The sequence below is a fragment of the Parambassis ranga genome, chromosome 3, assembly GCF_900634625.1.
Source record: "Parambassis ranga chromosome 3, fParRan2.1, whole genome shotgun sequence".
Classification (NCBI taxonomy): Eukaryota; Metazoa; Chordata; class Actinopteri; family Ambassidae; genus Parambassis; species Parambassis ranga.
In genome coordinates, this window is record NC_041024.1 from 23,507,527 (window position 1) to 23,526,913 (window position 19,387).

Consider the following 19,387-nt stretch of genomic DNA (forward strand, 5'->3'; position numbering starts at 1 on the left):
TACCTGTAAAGAAAAAAAAAACTTTATTCCTTTGCATCCGGTGGGTAAAGATTTTTTGCGCTTCTCCGGGCACTCGAGGCGCAGGAAAGGGAGAGCAGGAGCGCAGTTGTTGGGAGACACGTCTGATTCGCTGCGTGGCTGATTTAAATAGCTCCTATCAGGCCACGTAAAGAGAAAAAAAGAGGGGGAGAAAAGTACCATCAAGCGGCCAAGAAAGTGTTTGGCAGTAGGCGCTACTAGAGCTCGGCTCATCTGTGCGCTCCAGCCAGCCATCCAGCCAGTCATCCAAGCCAGCAAGCCTGCTTGCCTGCCTGCCTGCATGCATGGGAGCAGCCTGAGCCCCGTCACCTCCTCCTCTTCCTCCTCCTCCTCCTCCTCCTCATGTACATTATTACAACAAGGGAGACCCAATCAAGCACGTATCTCATCGATTCGCGCACACACTTGCGCGCGCGCGCTCCACACTCACTGGGTGCACGCGCACACGTGCATACATACTGACTGAGTGACTTGCCCCTCAGCGGATTTTTCAAACCGCTCTTGGACAAAATAACGTAGACGACGCGCCAGGACAAGGGCAGCGTGTGGGCGACCAGTCCCGACCGTCACCTCCTTCTCCTCTTCCTCCTCCTCCTCCTTCTTCTCCGCTGTCGATCCAGAGAATTAACAAACTGAAAAGCTGCGTGTGGCTGTTTTTTTTTGACCACCAAACGGGACTTGCCAGAGGCGAATGGATTTTTATGAGATGTTTCCAGGCATGTTTGAGCTGGCATACCTCTTGGCTTTGAATCGTGCGTGATTACCGGGAGGGGAAGCGAAAAACCTCATGGATAGCGCGGCGAAGGATCTGCCCTTAAAGTAAGTATGCATTTCCGTTCAGATCCCACTGTCAGCCTGTGTGCGTGTGTGTGTGTTTTCTGAATGATACTGTGTGTGTGTGTGTGTTTTTGTTAGACTACCATGTGTCCGCATGTCTGCTCCTCTCCATCTGCAATAAGCCTGCCATTACGCACATCTCCAGCCGCTTCTGATGATCGCTTAAAAATAAACGGAATCTGGAATAAGACAGTGAATGTCAGAAAGAGAGTGAGAGGGGTACTAAAGACAGCGAGTGAGAGAGAGAGAGAGAGAGCTAGAGTAAGAGAGAGAGGATAGAGAGTGAGATAGGGAGAGCGAAGTGAAAGAGAGAGAGACGTGACGCCTATCAGCGGCGGAGAGGTTGAACCGTAGAAGAGGCGCAGGGTTTCAGTTGTGTCAGCTCTTGATGTGTGTCCCCTTGTTTGCGGACTTTTGACTGACGCAACCCTTTGGTTTTTTTTATCCCTTCAAGCTTGCCTGTTGCAGCCCCCGACACCAAGTAGAGGATCACACGAAGACACAAAGCGCTTTTTTTATACCTCCCTTCTCTGTTTTCTTTTTCTACCCGCGGAGACCCCCGTTCCAGCTCCCTTCACGTCCATCCAAGTCGGAGCAAGGAGAGAGGGAGAGCCATCGAGCAACCGACAGAGAGAGACCAGGGGGGAGTCACACCGGCTTCCCCTCTTCTTTTATTTCATTATCTTCGCTTCTACTGGCTCTTTTTTTCCTCTGATTTTTATTTGTTCGAAAACTGCACACCTTCCCTTCCTTACTATACAAACACACCCACCCCGATCTATGTGGGAGCCCTGAGAGCGCACCCAAAGGGGGGTGGGAAACTGTGTTATCAAAGCTCCGCGGATCCCCCAAGGCTGCTTCGGATCACCGTGGCCAGAAACAAACTCCCTGCCGGGCCCCTAAAGCCGACATGCCGCGGAGGAAGCAGCAAGCGCCGCGGCGCGCCGCAGGTACGCACTGATTTTTTTTTGGTTTGCATGCGATTTACCTTTCTCACTCTCTCTCTCCCTCTCTCTCTCTATTTACTACCCCTCCTCTCCCCTTACTTCAGTTACTTTTCATTGATATTACCCACAAAGCAACATTTGTCTTTCATGGCACTGTAAAGTCACAAGGAAAGCCAGCAAGTTCCTTTTTGTCATCATGATTCCTCTCACAATAATCTGTTAAGAAAAACTCATTCATTTTGTTTTCTTTTAGATAAGTTGTGTGAGAAATATTTCTATTTTAGAAGCAAAATAGTTGTTCAATGTAAAACAAACTGTGGTGGGTGCAAAGAAGAAGAAGAAGAAAAACCACTGACGGGTTACCTTATTAATGTTTTTCATATACTGGTGCAGTGACCCAGTAATTAGATGTCACCGACTCTGAAAAAGGTCACAGGTCAGTCACGTGTGGGAGTTTTTATTGTGGAAAAAAAACCTCCTCCGTTTTCCTTTAGTGAACTTTTTTTTTGGTAAATCGGCACCTCCTCCTCTTTCTTCTCTTGAGCTGCTTCTTGTAGGTGGATTTAGGGATCTACACTGGAGAGGTCTCCAGGGTCATCTGGCTGTCATGGACGCCTTTGATGCTCAGTGATTTCTATCAGGGGAAGTCGGATTAAAACTCCTGATAAATTACAGGAAGTCATATGACTTCATTATTTTTTATCATTACACCTATATTATTGTAGTGTTTGCTACAATTTGTGGAATTACTCTACATTTGTTGTGTCTCGTACATCATGTGAAAACAGTTTGTTTTCATCTGGGAGTTTGTTCTGTCTCCTCTCTCACCGTCCTTTTAGTTTCTGGGAAAGACTTTTCTTTAAAGATTATTTCACAGCTGGTGAGAGGGTGTGTGTGTATACTGGAAGAGGGCTTTAATGGACAATTGCCATCTTTGATTTGACGCCTGATTGATCACCTGTCATCTGGCTGAGCCTTTGATCTGCTCATTCCCAATAAGTGTCAATAAATCACCCTCTCTCTCTCTCTCTCTCTCTCTCCTTCCCTCCCCCTGGAATAAAGCAGGCCTTTGCTGTCTGGCCTTGCAAACTTGTAGCCATTAACACCATTGTTTAATTGCGTCTTTGTATTTTTCTTTAAATGTGATTTATGTTGAGCCCCACAACTTTTTCATCCATTTTTTTATTATATTAAAAATGTAACTCTCAGCCTCATCATGTGGTGTGATGCAAGACCGGTTTGCTCCATCAGAAAGGGATCGTCAGAGAGACTTTGTTTCATATTTGATTTAATTGTCTGCCCTCTGACAGCCACATTCATCAATGGCCCTAATGGTCAATCAGAGGCTGGCACATGCTCTCTCACACACACACACACACACTCACTCTCTCTCTCTCACACACACATTACACGAACACACACACAGAGACAGAGAGAGAGTCTTCTTAGCCCAGGGCCCTACTTGATCAAAATGTTTTAGCCCTAATGGACACAATGGGTGGAGGGTGGGGGGGGGGGGGGGGGGGTGGGGTGGGTGGACGGACAGATAGATGGACAGACGGATGGATGGATGCTTAGCGTGTGGATGACTGAAAGCCTTTTTATTCAGCTGGAATGAGGAAGTAGAGAGTGTGCCGGCAGGGAAAGCAGAAAATGAGGCATTTATTTCGTTTGAGGACAAACACGAGACAGACGAAGGAGGAGTTTCATTTTAAGCAAACTTCCTATTTTACCCCCTTCACTCCTCCTCCTCTTCCTCCCATCATCATCTCCTGCCTTCCCCCTTCCAGCTGCAAGTTGTAATACTTAGGGAGAGCTGCATGGCACACAAAGAGTGATGACAAATTGATTGCGCTGTAGTGATGGAAAGAGTTATGGGGAGGATGGCAAATGATAGGTCTTGATTAGGGATTTTTTTGGTTGGGTTGGTGGGGGGAGGGAGGAAGAGGCAGAGTGCCCCAAAAATCTTCCTTACCCTTTTTTCTGTGCTTGATTAGGACCCAGAAAACAAAGCATTTTAAGTTAATCTGATCAGAACTTAAAAAAAATAAGATTTTGAGCTTTTTCTGTTTTAACCTCAAAATCTGCACTCGTCTAACTATGTTTTCCCACAGTCTTCCTCTTTCCTTACACTTCCCACCCTGGTGATGGAGCACAGACACACACACACACATTCAGCCATCTAAAAAGAGGAGTTGTTTTGCCAGCTTCATTAGCGTTCTCCTAATTAGCCGAGCATCTGATGGATCTCTGACAGGCCTAATGATTGGAGATGACAGGCTCCGCACACTGTCACGCTCACCAATTAGGTCTGCGGCGTACTTGGATGTAATCAACTTGATCTTACACTGTTCTCACACAACACCCCCCCACACCCACCTGCTAACACCACCCCCACCCCCACCACATCTAAGTCGCCCCTGCACAGGTGAAGCGCTTGTGGGCCATGGAGCGCGGGTAACTCTAAAAAACTAACCCGCACACATTGGAAAATAGGGTGCTTGTTAGGGTGGTGTATACGTGTCTGCGTGCACAGTTTTCTGAGATATTTATTTTTTCAGGGACAGCAGGAAAAAGAAAACAAACAACAACAACAAAAAGGCTACAGGCTTTTGTGCCCCGGCTTCAAAGTCAGATCATTGTTTTTGGAGAGGAAGCTTGACCATCAAACGTCGACTCTATTTCAGGACTAGGAATAGGTCCTAAACTACACATCTCCGTGTACGTGAAGGATGTGCGTGAGTGGTGTGCAGATTGATAATGTTAACACTGGTCATTATTAGCTACTCAATGACACTTTCCCAGTGTGGAAGGATTTTTCACCCGCGTTGTTTTTTTTTTTCTTCTTTTCAGCCAATCATCAGCATGGCGTCCAAAAGGGCTAAGCATGATTTATGTAAATATTAACATCAAGACAGATCTGCCTCTGTCCAACAGGAGATAGATGGCAGCTGAGGAGGAAAAGCAGCTGATTTCTGTGATTTCTCTGCCTCTCACTCTGTGTGTATGTGTGTGTGTGTGTGTGTATGTATATGCATTTGCAAGTGTGTGTGTGTGTGTGATTGATTGTAGATGAGAGCGAGAGATTAATCATGCTTGATGTGTGTTAACGTTGCACTCGCGGTGGATCTAAGTCGAGATGCAGTGGCCCATTTAAATGTACTCACTCACTCACATATACACACACACAGGAGGGAGCGGGTACACTCGCACACAGAGAAGCGCAGACACGCACATGTTCACCTTGTTTGTCACAGGATAGGACATACATATATTTATTTATAAAAGAATTAAACATTTGAATTATGTTAATTTAGATAAAGGGATATTGCTATTTAAGAAGTATTAATAAACTAAAAATGTCATTTTATACCTTAATTGTAATATTATCATCTTATTGTAATACTTTCCTGCATTTGTTTGGCTGCCTTAGCTCACTGTGTGTAAGTCATTGAATAACTCTGACATGCTTTTTAGTATTCATTCAAAGCTGAAACGACATGTAGTACATGGTAGAAGAATTCAGGTGTCCGCACGTCCTTTAAGTGAAAGTACTGATGGCTGGGCTGACTAGGCTGATGTCACTATTTTGTATTCTCTACAGTTCAGATGGAGGTTCAGATTTGATGCAGCATTTGACTTTACATGATTTTAGTAAAATGTTTTGAGGCTGTAGCGGTGTAGGTTCAGCTCCAGCCTGTGTGTCACCCCCTGCTTCTCCCCTCATTGCTTCCTCTCTCACTCTGTTAGAGTCTCACACTTAGAAAGATAACGTTATGTTTTGGTTTAAGATTCCAACAATGAGTCACTAAGCAGCTATGTAAAAGCATATGAGCGGCACGCCAACTGATGTTACATGCTATAGGGATTTCCAAAGTGTTATTTGGCATGCTGTTCACATGTATATTAGAGCAGAGACAACAAAGATTTTTTTTTCTTCACTTAAACAAGATAAGGTTAAAAAGCTAGGTTTTAACTCCTGCAGTAGCTCGGATAACTTTCCAATCCCAGATCGTCCCTCTTTAGCCTCTGACTAGCACACTTAATGAAACTTTCTGCATGTATGCTGAGCTGAAAAGCACTCAGACTCAGCGTGCCGGTTTCAGTCTTACTCCCTGTATTACTTTGTGCAGAGTGAGTCTTTCCCAGGCAGCTAAGTGACATTGTGATTTGTTATGGCCTTCCACCGCTTTTCTCAGTGCTCCTGCCCCACACTCTGCCACAATGAACACAAGAGATGGAGAGAGATGGAAGATATAAAGTGGGAGAACTGTAGCATAGTTAAATATTCTATCATAGGGAAAGACAGAAAGGGAATGAGATTGTAAAAAAGATTATGTGCATGGGCAAGAGGAAGTAGAAACAAATGAGAGAGCAAGCGAATAGACAAAAGACAATCATAGAGAGAGAGAGGGATGGAGGGAGAGGAGCTGGAGCTCACTCATATATCCCCTTCCACCACCACCATCACCATCACCACCATCACCATCCTCCCCTGCCCCCCTTCCATTCCTTGAGGATAAGTGGCTGATGGTTTATAAACAGTGTTTCTTTTCCTCCCTCTCTCAGAATCTTCCGTCATGGCTCCCATTAGGTTGACAGCTGTCAATTAGAGCTCCCTTGGTCTGGCGCACTGCACTTTATTGCAGGCAGTTGATGCTGTCATTTTGCTCCCAGATTCGCCTTGAGCGTTATCACGAGCGCTCAAACAGTCAATAGCTGATGCATCAGCAGTTATTTCTTAAATTGGCTCACAAGGCTGCATCCTTTCCTCATTTTTTTTCCTCTCCTCTCATCCCCCGCCCAAATTTTTCTCTACAACCCCCCCTACCCTTCTCTCTTCAGTCTATCCTCTCTCCCTGTTCTCCTCTGCGCCTCCCCAAAGATTGTTTTGTGAGGATTGTGCCTATAGAAGTTATGGATAGCAAACATATCAGAAGCAACTAGAGCTATCTTTTTTCACAGATACGTAGATGCTTGATGAATAATTAAAGTGATCACATAAAGTTAGCTTAAAAAAAACTGAATATATTTATATATATATATATATAGTGGCTTTACAATGCGTTTATGTAAGTAAATGTAATGCAATTCAATGCAGAGATACATAACATTTTTTTAAAAATTATAAAAAAGGAGATGAATACAAGATTAAAGGAAAAACTATGCAGAATAAAACATATATATATAATATAATATGGAAAAATATGGAATAGTAAAAACAGTTACGTCAGCCAGAATATGCCGGCTGGCTGTGTGCAAAATTGTGCATATATATGTTATGGCTTAGTCAAATGCGCAGTCACAATGCTATTAGGTGCAAATTTAATTATTATTTTATATTTTGTTTTAGATTATGTTCATAATCAAATAGTTTCCTTATCCCGTCATCTGCCTCTCACTGTGAGGTCTGATTGGCTGATGGGCCCACACTAAGGAACCCTGGGAAAACAGCTAAAACAGGAAATTTAGTGAATGGAGTGAGATCTCTGTGCACGCACACACACACACTTCCTGTGCTGACAAGAGGCAGATTTACTTCCACTATCCTATAGCAGGCCTTAAAGAGGTCACAATCTTCTAACAGAGTTTATATTACAGTTTTGATCACTTTTTTAAGAAACTTTTTTAGTAGTCTATCACTGTTTCCAAAAAAGACGGCTTCTGTTTATGGCCGGCTGTATTTTTATAGCCTGTTATACTTCCTGTCATGTTCAGGAGACAGGGGGATGATGTGTGTGTGTGTAAAAAAAGGAGGGGTGGGTAAGAAACTGCAGGCCCAGTTGGAGGATGAGTTAGTGTCAAGACAAGGTGTTTGTGTGTGTGCATCTTTTGAGTGTCATCTGGGCTTGGCTCCAGGTCTGGGTTTCTTCTTACCCCTCAGTGGGGGTTGCCTTTATGTCTGCGAAATGAGTGTGTGTGTGTGCGTCGCACAATCAGAACCCTAGGCTTCCCTTTCCCACGGAGGCTTTGGCTGACTAGACTGGCAGCCATCAGTCTTTTGTGTGTGTGTGTGTGTGTGTGTGTGCAAATGGTGGCTGTGATGAAAGGCAGGGGAACCAGCAAGGACCCGTCTGAGGCCCTGGTAATCAGGGCTAGCCCAGGCTGACATCCTTCTCAGGCTGACAGCGCCTTCCTCTTCTCTTCACACACACACACACAAAGGCTGAATGGTCACCACTCAGTCACTGCCATAGGACAGTCTTGCATGCCTTTACCCCCACCCCCCCACCCCTGCCATCACGTCTTCTTGTTTCATGTTCTGATCAGTTTCAGATGCTGGGAATTATTCTCACCCTTTAAAACACTACCTGTGTGTGTTTGTGTGTGTGTGTGTGTGATCTTAAGGTTTATGAGTCAACCAGGAAATGCATGGTTTGATATGGTCTGGTCTTACAAGGGTGTGGTTGTGTGTGTGTGTTCTCAAAGAACAGCATGGAGGCAGGTGAAGGAGGGAGAGAGAGCGAGAGAGAGTGAAAAGTAGAGGAAAAGAAAGTGTGAGAGAGAGATGAGAGGAGTGTGGAAGAAGGCTGTTTTATTTTATACTGCGAGGGCCTGTTGCTAATTAATGTTTCTTGGTCGGTTTCTGTCGGAGCTGAGTAATGTTTTTGATCTTTATGCCTGATAACTGCATACCTAATGAGATTTCAAAGCTGGTGGAGATGGGAGTTGCTGCTCCCTGCAATTATTGACAGATGCCTTTTCTCCGCCACTGGCTGCCGCGCCATAAATCCTTCCTCAGTAATGAGCTTGAGAAGTGCCACCCTGCCAGTGAGCTAATGAAACCAAGCAAGGGGGGCTGCCTGTGTGTGCATGTGTGTGTGCAAAAGAGTGCATCACACTCCTCTGACACATTTTTTTCTCTTTAAATGCACTCTGCAGATGTCAGCCACCTCGCCTGCTAGCGACAAAGAGAGAAAAGAGGCAGGAGAAAGATAGTCAGCGAGGTGGGGGGGGTTGGAAGAAATACAACGCCAAAGCTTCTTTCTGCTTCTCCACTTTATGAGAAGTTTCAGGGGTTCAGGTTACAGCCCCATGTTAAGGCTATTTGTCTAGGTTTGGCTGTTTTATTTGAAATACTAGTATCTGTGTTGCCAAAACGGGAAGGAGAGGAGGAGGGGGGGGCTGTGATTGATATTGTTGCGCCCCCGTCAGTGCTCGCTTGCCCACATCCAGCAGTCAGCTCTCTTTCTCTTTTATTTTTCCTCAATGAACTCCTCTTCTCTGTAACTCAGCCAGGGAAAGGAAATAAAAGAATGCATGGAGGAAAAAAAAAAGGAAAGCGAAGGGGAAAAAAAAAATCAGGGCAACCTTGTCTTCAAAAACACCCAATATCTGGAGCGCGCGCACGTTAAAACCGTGTTTGCCGCATGTGTTTCCAGAAACTAGAGGAGGAAGGAGGAGAGCGGCGAGTAGACGAGCGCCGTCTCACTGCCAAACAGTCGATTTCCCCCTCTCATCGTCCGCGCCATACATCACAGACCCACCCTTCTCTCCTGACACAATGACGTGTGTCATTTATCAAACAGGGCCTTGCCAGGGCCTCACATGTGTATGTGTGTGTGTGTGTGTGTGTGTGCATGCACGTTTGTGGGTGTATATACATGTGTGTAGGGCAGTCTTTCCTTCTGCTTCTGAGGTTCTCCAGGGATGGAAGGATAGAGGGAGGGAGAGAGGGATGAAGAGTGAAGAGGAGGAGGAGGAGAGTTAGAAGGTGATTATTGGTTGAATGAGTGTGTGTGAAGTTTGGAAGGAAGCGTGGACTAGTTTATAGTGTTTTGGCCTGGCTACTTATTTTTTATTTTTTAAGAAAAGTGTGTAAACATCATTGTGTGACATTGATACAGCAACTTTAAACAGTATTTTACACACAATTAGTCACATTTCACACCATAAATATGTATAGATTGTAAAAACATACATCCATTAATCTCCCTGATCGTGTGCAGGCATGTGTTTGTGTGTCAATAACAATCTGTGTATGTCTCTTTCTCTCTACTGCTCATGTGTCTTGGGGGTTGCTTTGAGGCGTGTATCAGTCATGATGTCTTATCTAACACACACACACACACACACACAGACACACACACACACACATAAACTCACAACCGCTCGCAAGTCTCTCCCATGGGTTTGGGTAGTGCAGCCCTCACTCTCTCTTCACTTTTTCCCTGATTCAAAGGGAGGCCTTATAGAAGATGGATGCTCCTTAAAAAAAAGAGCCCGTTGATGGATATGAATCTGGCCCCGCCATTCATCACTGCTATATTATTTAGACTGGATCACTACAGAGCTGTAACCTGAGCTCCAGAAACGAGTGTGTATGTGTGTGTGTATGTGTGTGTGTGTGTGTGAGAGAGAGAGGACATGGCAGGTGAAGGAGGAAGGGGGTGGAGATGTGGCAGGGTGGACGGTTGGGAAAGGGAAAGTAAAGTTACAGTAAAGTGAGGAGGAGAGGGGAAATGGCAGGAAATCAAACAGTTCTACATGTATTCTTCATGCAACAATACTTTTCTGAATATGAAATATCAAAGTCTGGGGAGCATTACTATACTATACTGTGCCAATGCCTCAGCTGATGTCATTTAGTGTTTGTTTAAGAAAATGCCATACTTGTTTGCCAATTGAGTCACCAGATACAACACATGCGTATGCTACGATAACAGAACATATGATCGTATTGCCCGTCATCCAATCATGGGATTGACACAGCCGCAAGCAGACTGTCACTATGCAGACTGAGGTTTGAGTCTCCCTGACACCACAAGCTGTTTTGGTTTCACTCACTGTGTTTTCAATCATGGTTAGATTTGGCATAAAAAAGCACTGGTTAAGGTGAGGCATCAAAAACAGGGTAAGGAGTTAGATAAGGATCATCTTAAAATAGACAAATGCATAACATTAAACACAGTTTACAACTATTACACCATTTTTAGCTTTAACATGAGTCCATGTTGGAGGCTCCAACAGTCACCATGTTGGTAAACACCTGGATAATCCAAACATAGGAAGAGACAGTCAGACAAGACAGACATACATACATTAAGGTAAGTAGTGCAAAATATGATCTGACACCTGCACCTCTCTCAAAGTGCTCTAAATTTTTATGAAAATTTAAATGGGTGTATTGCTGTTTATTTCTACTTTAAAGTTGGACATTTTACCATGGAGTTCTAAGGGGGATTGACTCACATCTGGAGCCAGCACCTAGAGGCTGCTGGGGGAACTGCAGTTTCTGAAAGGAAAGCTAAAAAAACAGAAAAAAAGTTCACTCCTATATTTTATTCAGTAAGAGCTTATGTATACTTTTTTGTAAGGCAGCCAAGATAGTGGTTGAGTGGGACTGTTGCTGTCAAATAAAGGCTAAAACATAACTTCTATGTTCTAACAGCAAAAGAAGTTCTCTCTAAAAAGCATCTAGACTGCTGTAATAATCATTAATGCTGTATAATAATACAGACTTAAAGGTTAGTTATGAATAGATAAATGCAAAATTGGACTGTATATGGCAGAGATCAGAGGAGAAACCTAAGCCAGAAGCCAGATGATACCGACACACATTTAGTGAATGGGTTGTAATTGCTGCACTTCAGAACTTCTCATAAATGACAGAAGATTTAGTAACAAAAGGAATCCTAAATCTTTGTCTAATCTTTATTATTACTCCGTGATCTCTTATCAAACCTCCCTCCATATGTTCATAATAACTTTAAATAACAACAGTTACATTTTAGGCTATTCTCCTTTCATCCCTTTCCTGCCCTCCATCTCTCACTCCCCTCATCCCAGGTTTCTATAGCGGCCAGGGCAGACGTGGTGATTTATTGTGGCCATCCATCTCTCCTGCTCATCCATCACTGGCCGGTTGCTAGGCGATCATGGCAGCAGCTGTTTGCTTTTGAGTTCGACAGAGGGGCCGTCAGTCAGCGGCGGCAGGTGAAAAGCATTACCAACGCGCCGTTGTCACGCCGAATAATTAATCAAAGGCGGGAAAGATAATTAAAAAGATATGACCCTTGCTGGTACTTGGTCCTGGGTTTGCCCAGGAAAAAAAGAAGAGAGATGGGGGCGGGTGAGAGGAAGCGTGCTCATCGTCAACGCTTCGATTATGCTCAAATGCTTCTTTAAGATTCTACCTTCCTTCTGACTATGTGACCCCTCCTCCGCCGCCCTCAAACACTCAGAGAGACGTGGAGGAGTGGAATGAGTGAGTGCTGATAAAACAGGCTCTTCTGTTAGTCAGTGGATTTGCTCTAATTAATTAGGAGGAGATGGGCTGGGAAAAAAAAGAAAAGATTTTTTTTTTTTTTAAAAGCCCTGGCAAAAGGAACGTCAGCTCTATTCACAGCAATATGCAGACACACTGACACTGGCATCATACATTTGTGTTATTTTACAAACACGATTTAAGATGACAGAAGTCCAACAACTTTAAGAATGCACCAGACCACAGCGTGCTCTTGTTGTTGGGTGCCTAAAATAATATATTATGGTGATACGCCAAACTGCTCAGATCAACTAAGGTTAGCTGTGCAGATGTATTGGCGTGAAATGAAGACGGCTGTGGTGACAGATGAGTTAGAAATGAGAACAATACAAGTTGAGCAGCAACAAGCTGTTGAGAAGATGGTGTAGATATACACTCCAAACTGAGAAGCTGATGGGAGGCAGCTGAGGGAGCGGTGATGAGCTAACTGCCGACAGGTGAGCAGTGTGAGCTGACTGGAATGTGTCCACAGGATTTAAACAATTCTCATTCATTCTTAGTGTAAGCAGCCTTGCAGTGCACTCCGGGATAGTTTAAACTAGTTGCAAACTGATGCCATCAATATAAAATGAATGTAGATTTATCAACTTCAAATGTAAAGTATTTTTTAATCAAAAAAAAGTTTTGAAATGAGTCGCCAACATGAAAACTTGTCTGTCCAATCAGATGAAACCAGGAAGAGCCAATTGAATTTCAGCTTTAAGCCAATCAAGCTTTAGCAGCCATAATAAGCATAAGCATTTTTAAATGTCCCTAAATTGTGATGTGATAGCACAATAGTTTTAAGTCAGTGTGTATTAGCTGTGTGGTACAGGGAGGAAGTTGCTCACTAGTAAAAGAATTACAGATTGAAGCTTCTTTATCATAAACCCATTTCTTGCATGTCCCTGCATGTGATTCCCAACTTTGCGTGCTTTGCATCGCAAGCTTTTAGGTTTCCATCACTGTTAAAGGATCAGACAGGATTTCTCCTCCATGTCACATCTTTGATCTCTCAAAAGCTGAATTCCTGTGTGTTTTGACGTCCCCCATTTTTCTCACCACCATTTATTATCTGAAGTTTATACAGAGTTAGCACACCAGTGGAACCAAACGTTCTGTACACACAAGTGGCTAAGGCTGGGAGACATAACAACAAGCATTGGGAGAGGAGTGGGAAAACGCACAGATTATTATGTTCTTCAGGCTCACATCATATTTATGAAATGCACAGAGTAAAAATGATTTTAAAATTAGGTATGCTGAATCCAAACAGCAATGTTTGCATTAGAAAAAAAGAACATGGGAATTCTTCCCTGTGAGTTTTTTTTAACATGGAATCTATACTTGATATCCTTTCATATTTGAGACAGTTCTGTTGTCACAACAGTGGGTGCACTCTGTGAGTGCAGTACAGATTGTATTCCAGACAGCAAGCCGCTGTCATCACTTCACAGTCACTGATTTGTCCCTATTTTGAATCAGCCGGGCCCCTGTGTTGCTGCTGTAGCTCTAATACTATCATTCTGTAGAGCACAGGATCCTGCTATCTAGAATCCACCACATAGCCACATAGAGCTAGTTTACACTAAAAAGAAATGTTGTACTATCTGCTGGGATGTAGGTTGGGTGACTTAATATTGGGCTGAATAGTGATCCAGTATCATGTGTTGTAGATAAATGGTGAGAAAGTGATAAAGATTAGTCTTAACAGCGTTAGCATGTTAGCACTTTCTGTTCCGTTATCCTGAAATTTTCATGCATTACTCAGACACATAATATGCTAGCTCACTTTTCACAATTGTGAAAAGTGTCATTCAAGATGTTTGGACTGCATTCTTTGTGAACATATTTGCTGCACCAGCAAAGAAATTGAAGAAATATATTTAAAAAAAACAATGGCTGGATTGGGTTGATTTCTGTAGAAGATGCTCTTTTAACAAACAGTATTCTGCAGTATTGATAAAAACTGGGAGGTATGTATAAAGATACTACGGATTGAACAGATTGACAGCTACTTTCTGGGGTAGTTATGAATAGAGTGAAACTATAGAAACATAGACAGACTGGGGGGAAGAAGACGGAGAACGGCAGAGCAGCAGAGATGGATGCAGCAGACAGAGCATCAGTCAGCATTTAACATTTTGCTTTCTACCTTTTCTGTCACTCTTCCAGGAATGATTTAGCCCCAAGCCTTGCCTCGGGTTGTAGTCAGTCTCCACAAGCAGCACTTTCAAATACACACACACACCATCTTGCACACAAGCTGGGGACAGATATGACAGTGTCTGTTTTTACTGATCTAAATGAAAGAATATTTAAAGAGATAAACACAATAAATGTGCAGGGCTTACATCAGTCAATAGAGGCTTGATTGGTTAACATGTAGCTATTGATTCACTCACTATGATAAGCTCAGGTGTTAAACAGTCTCCACACACTGTTGTATTAGGCCCCGGAGAAAGTCAATCCAGCTAGAATGGGATTGAATTTCGGAAAGCCTTTAAACTGGATACGTTCAGACCTAAATCTGGATCATCACACACGTGCGTCTGCGCTCAATCCAGCTTAATCCGGCTTAATCCGGCTTGTTTTTTGTCCTCCAAACCGCTAGGTGGCGCCTCATAATATACACAGTCAATTCAGGCCATGTGCGCAGATGCGTCATGCATTTTTTTTTCCCGTGTCACTTGTTCTTTCGTTTTTTTCGGTTCAAAAAACAGTTTATTCCTTTGTAGCCATGTCTAAGATAAGTAGTTCAACAGTTGTTTACATATGCCTTTTATACGCGACCCGGGCACTGTCCCTGTGAACCCAGAAGTATGACGTTGCTAGCGGAATTCACTAGCTGCATTTGTGTTCAGACCTGAGCCCCAGATGTAAGCCAATCTGGATAGATCCACCTCCGAGAGGTGGATTGAAATCAATCTGGATATATCTAGACTCAGAAAAAAAACTATCCAGATATATCCAGATATGACCCGAATTCCGCTAGAGCTGGATTGATTTCCTCAGTGTAAACAGGGTCTTAGAGGAATCTTAAGGTGTGAAAAAGGTTTACAATGAGATTTTTATCTGACTTTAGAGAGGCCAAACCTCGCCTGAAATATCATCTGACCAGTTTCTGTGCATTTCTCAACTTTTTATCAGTCACGATTATAGCAAGAAAATAAATATCAATGATCTGCGTTAAATAACTCCCTCATGTCATATGGGCTTCATTTTATTTCACCACGTCTTAAGCCAAAGCAACCATTACATATCTGAGTCAAGAATTCCAGCGATTAGGATTGATGGAGCCATCCACTCTTGACTTCTATCATGGGAAACTCAAGCTGTGTGTGTGTGTCACTCGGGAAAAGAAAACAAAATGAGATATCCATTATTTGAACTCAAACTGGCTGGGAAATGTTATTGAGATTTTGAAGCATCTCCGGGCTTAAAGGCTTTCTAACTTCATAGAGAATTTAAATATTTGTGTATTAAAATTAATGTGCATTGGCTATGAGATAGTTTTGTTTGGTAGTGCATAAAAGCATAAAATTAAAAAATACTTCTTTGAAAAATACAAGCGATGTCAAATCATATTTTTTCCCTCCTCTCCTCGAATTATGTTTTAGTGAAATGTCTCATTCATCAGTTTCCAAAACATCAGATGCTAACATCCAGAGAAAAACTGATTATCTAATTTCTTCACATCCCAATCTCAATTTGAGCTCCTTTTTTTTTGTGCTTGTGTGCTTAAAAAAAAGTCCCCTGGTTATATTTGTCAGCCTCTGTCTCAAGATAAATGTGACCCACTCTTGTGTGTGTGATGGGTTTGTGTTTTTGTGTGTCTCTCACACACAGATCAGAAAGTTTTGTGCACTTTTAGATAGGTAATCTCATCATGGAGCGTTTCATTAAACACACAAGGTTTCACTGCACATTTCTGAGACAATACAGCAGCTTTGTTGAGATGTGTCAAAATAAGAGTAACACTGTGTGTGTCTGTGTGTGTGTGTGTGTGTGAGAGAGAGAGAGACAGAGAGAGAGGGCCGGTGTCTTCCTGTCAAAGAGGAAACAACGTTAGACATAATCCTGACAAGACACAGTGTTTATGGATTCCACAGGCCTGATACAAATGCAGACCAGCACAAACACACACTCATGATCACACACATGCAAACGCACATCTCGCTGACAGAGAGTGTCTGCATCTGTGTGTGTGTGTATTGTGTGTCTGTGTGTGGGAGTTATGTTGTAAATCACACTAATCAATTGTGGCCTGTGTCAAGGCATGCCAGACATGGTGAACGGTCTGTTTTACATTGGGGTGTGTGTGTAGTGTGTGTAGTGTGTGTGTGTGTGTGTGTGTGTGCATATTTGTATAGCTGTCACATGATGTCCTGCACACAGCTGTCACAAATCACAGTTATGTGTCTCCAACACCACATACTGCTGGTATGGTGTGTGTGTGTGATTAGTGTGTGTGAGTTGGAAAAGAGTGTAACATAGACAATTTTCCTGACATGATATGGTGCAGTGCAGCATGGTTTGATGTAAGGGGCTGACTTGGTCAGAGGTGCAGGATAGAGGGTGTTTTCAGCTGCTTGCTCAAGGGTTCTTTGGCAGGGGAACATCACTTGTGAATAATGTAAATTGAATATCTCAGCTGTTTTTGAAGGATGTATGATTTCATTTTATTTGTATATACCGGTATCTATTGTTTGTTTTTTATATTATTCATTAAAGTCAACAACAGTCCTGTAAATTAACAAAACTAAATTGAATTAAAAAAATACATTTTCATAAAATTGCAGCTCTATGAGGGCAAAAAAAAAAATACCACTAAAAGTGCACTTTTTTTACGTACGTTGATTTATGAGAAAATATTTTTACATACAATGAAAAAAATTCACAAATTTAGATGACAAACAAATTCTAGATTAAAGTCATAAATCTATGAAACAAAAACCCCAAAAGACTGCTATTGGAGTACTCCCATGCAACGAAAACCTATGCAGGCAAACATTTTTTTTTTTTATTGTCACATATCTGCAGATTCATCCTTTTTTTTCTGAAATATAACCCCTACCCAACCCCCACTGACTTATTTTTTACCTAATTAATTGAATATATATTTGCACACATGGCCCAAATGCCAGGAAAACAAGGCATGAAAAACAGTGAAAAGAGGATTGCGAGCAGATAAACTGACCAAACCACAAGCACACAGACTAAATACACAGGTGAAAACATAAGGGAAGAGCAGCCAATCACAGAGGAGGGAAAACACAAGAACAGGAAGTAATGTAAACCAACAAACATAGTGAAACAAAATTATCAAAATAAAACAGGAAGTACAAGAAGGAAATGTTGTTACATATGACCAATATTCATTTTTATTTTCAATGAAATCTTGTAAATATTCATTGATTCCATTCACTACCTCCAAGCCCTTAATTCTCTTGTATGTACATATGTGTGTTTGCATGTATTCCCATAAGGTTTGGTTGCCATAACAGCGCTCTGAGGTGCTAGCTAGACACAGCGTTGTTTGCATTAGTGCTTTACCTGCCGAATGGTTGATGTGTGAGTCTGTGTGTGTGTGTGTTTTACAGATTTTTTTTACACAAGCACATCACGCTACATTTTTGACATTGTTTGCATGACATAAAAGACTTTTCTATAGTTTTTGTTGCTGCTTTTCAAGCCTAATTACATGATTAATAATGGCAGTCTCTTTCCTGACACAATTCATCACTGTCTGTGCATTTACCACCCTGCTGGAAATACACATGAACACACACACACAAATCCAGTGCTTTGAAACTGAAAACCCATCTTCCTAAAGCACACACACACACACACACACACACAGACCACATGGCCAAGATGAAAGGTGCGAGGGCCAGAGATCCATTGTGTGACATGTCGGCCTTGAACTAGCATATTACCAACACACAAAACTAGCATTCAAAGCTAATGAAAAGCAGTGTTTTTTTTTAAGTACTAAGTGGCTTCAGGTTGCATTTTAATTGCATGTTACAGCACAGATAATGACTACCAGGGTAGAAGTCACATATCCCTGAGACCTAGGAATAGTGGCAATTGCTCACTAACTGATGAGAGTAAAAATGAGTGAAATGATGATATTCATGGCTAAGTAAAGGCAAACTGTACTGCCTTCCTTTAATTATTCTCATCCTGCACTCCTTCTGAGCACATTTGTTCCTAATTAGTGTAAAATTACAGCTCTAACCCAGACAGTCGCCTCAGAAGTCCACGGTTTTAAGTACCAAGAATACCTGATTTTTTTTCTTTCTTTGAAAAAAGTTGAAAATGAAGGGCCAGAGTCCCCAGTGTGGGGACACATAAAAACAACAACAAAAAAAATGTGCGACTGTGACTCCAAACCTCATTAAATGAGCCTCATACATGGCTTGCGCTGTAAACATGCTAATATTTCTTAATGGCACTCTCCTACATTGATATGCACATGAACTCTAGACCCCCCTTCCAACCCCGCCCCGCTGCTCATCATCAACGCGGAGCCAGCACACGCATGGCACACATGCAGTCGCCACCATTACGGGGCCCGCCGGCTCTCTGTTTTTTCCATTAATATCAAGTGATTGAGCGTAACATTAGCAGATAAAGCGGAGACTAAGATGACATATATGCCGTAGATGGAGGAATTAAAGCCTAATATAATCACTTGGCCTTGCATAGGAAGAAAAAAAAAAAAAAAAAAACATCACTCGTCACTAAGCCTGACATTTTGATTTCCGATGTTTCTGGCACAGCAAGAGAAGCAGGCAGGATGGATGGAGACTGATTTCTCTTTTAAGTAAAGAGATGCTTAAGTGATTGTTCAAAGGCTTCCCACGCATACTTTAACCTTGTAAACAAACAAACAAAAAAACACTCCAAAATAAGCACACAAGGAGGTATCGATCTCATACCTCTTAGGAAGGAGGTGTGTGTGTGTGTGTGTGTGTGTAGGTGGTGCGTCTTTAAAGCTCTCCGTCCGGCTGGTTATTTTCAGAGCAAGTGGAGAGCACATCAGTTTTTATTAGCTTAATAAATCACCTTTGTTGTCAATCAAGCAGCAGAGAATAATTGGATATGGTTGAAGCCTTGCGTGATGGATTATAAATCATTCAAGATTAAATTAAAAGATAATGCACAAACTTAATGGTTTGTGTTTTGCAGTCTAAATTGCCTCGGAGCAGTGCTGTTTTCCAGCTTTATTGCAAGCCGTTTTTCTTTCCTCCAAAACTGCTCACATTTCACACCTTTTATTGCTCGGATGGAGGCTTGCCGCCTCTCTTTT

The 19,387-nt window shown here is 42.4% G+C and overlaps 1 protein-coding gene across 2 annotated transcripts in view; it reads left to right on the forward strand.

Moving 5' to 3' along the window:
• Nucleotides 1–652: 652 nt before the first annotated feature.
• tshz3b (teashirt zinc finger homeobox 3b) overlaps nt 653–19,387 on the forward strand; it is a 45,644-nt gene continuing 26,909 nt past the window's right edge. For both annotated transcript variants that reach the window (XM_028401661.1, XM_028401662.1), the window contains exons 1-2: nt 653–858; nt 1,331–1,826. In XM_028401661.1, coding sequence (XP_028257462.1) covers nt 1,787–1,826 — 40 coding nt within the window. In that variant the 5' untranslated portion in view covers nt 653–858; nt 1,331–1,786. The remainder of the gene's footprint in view (nt 859–1,330; nt 1,827–19,387) is intronic.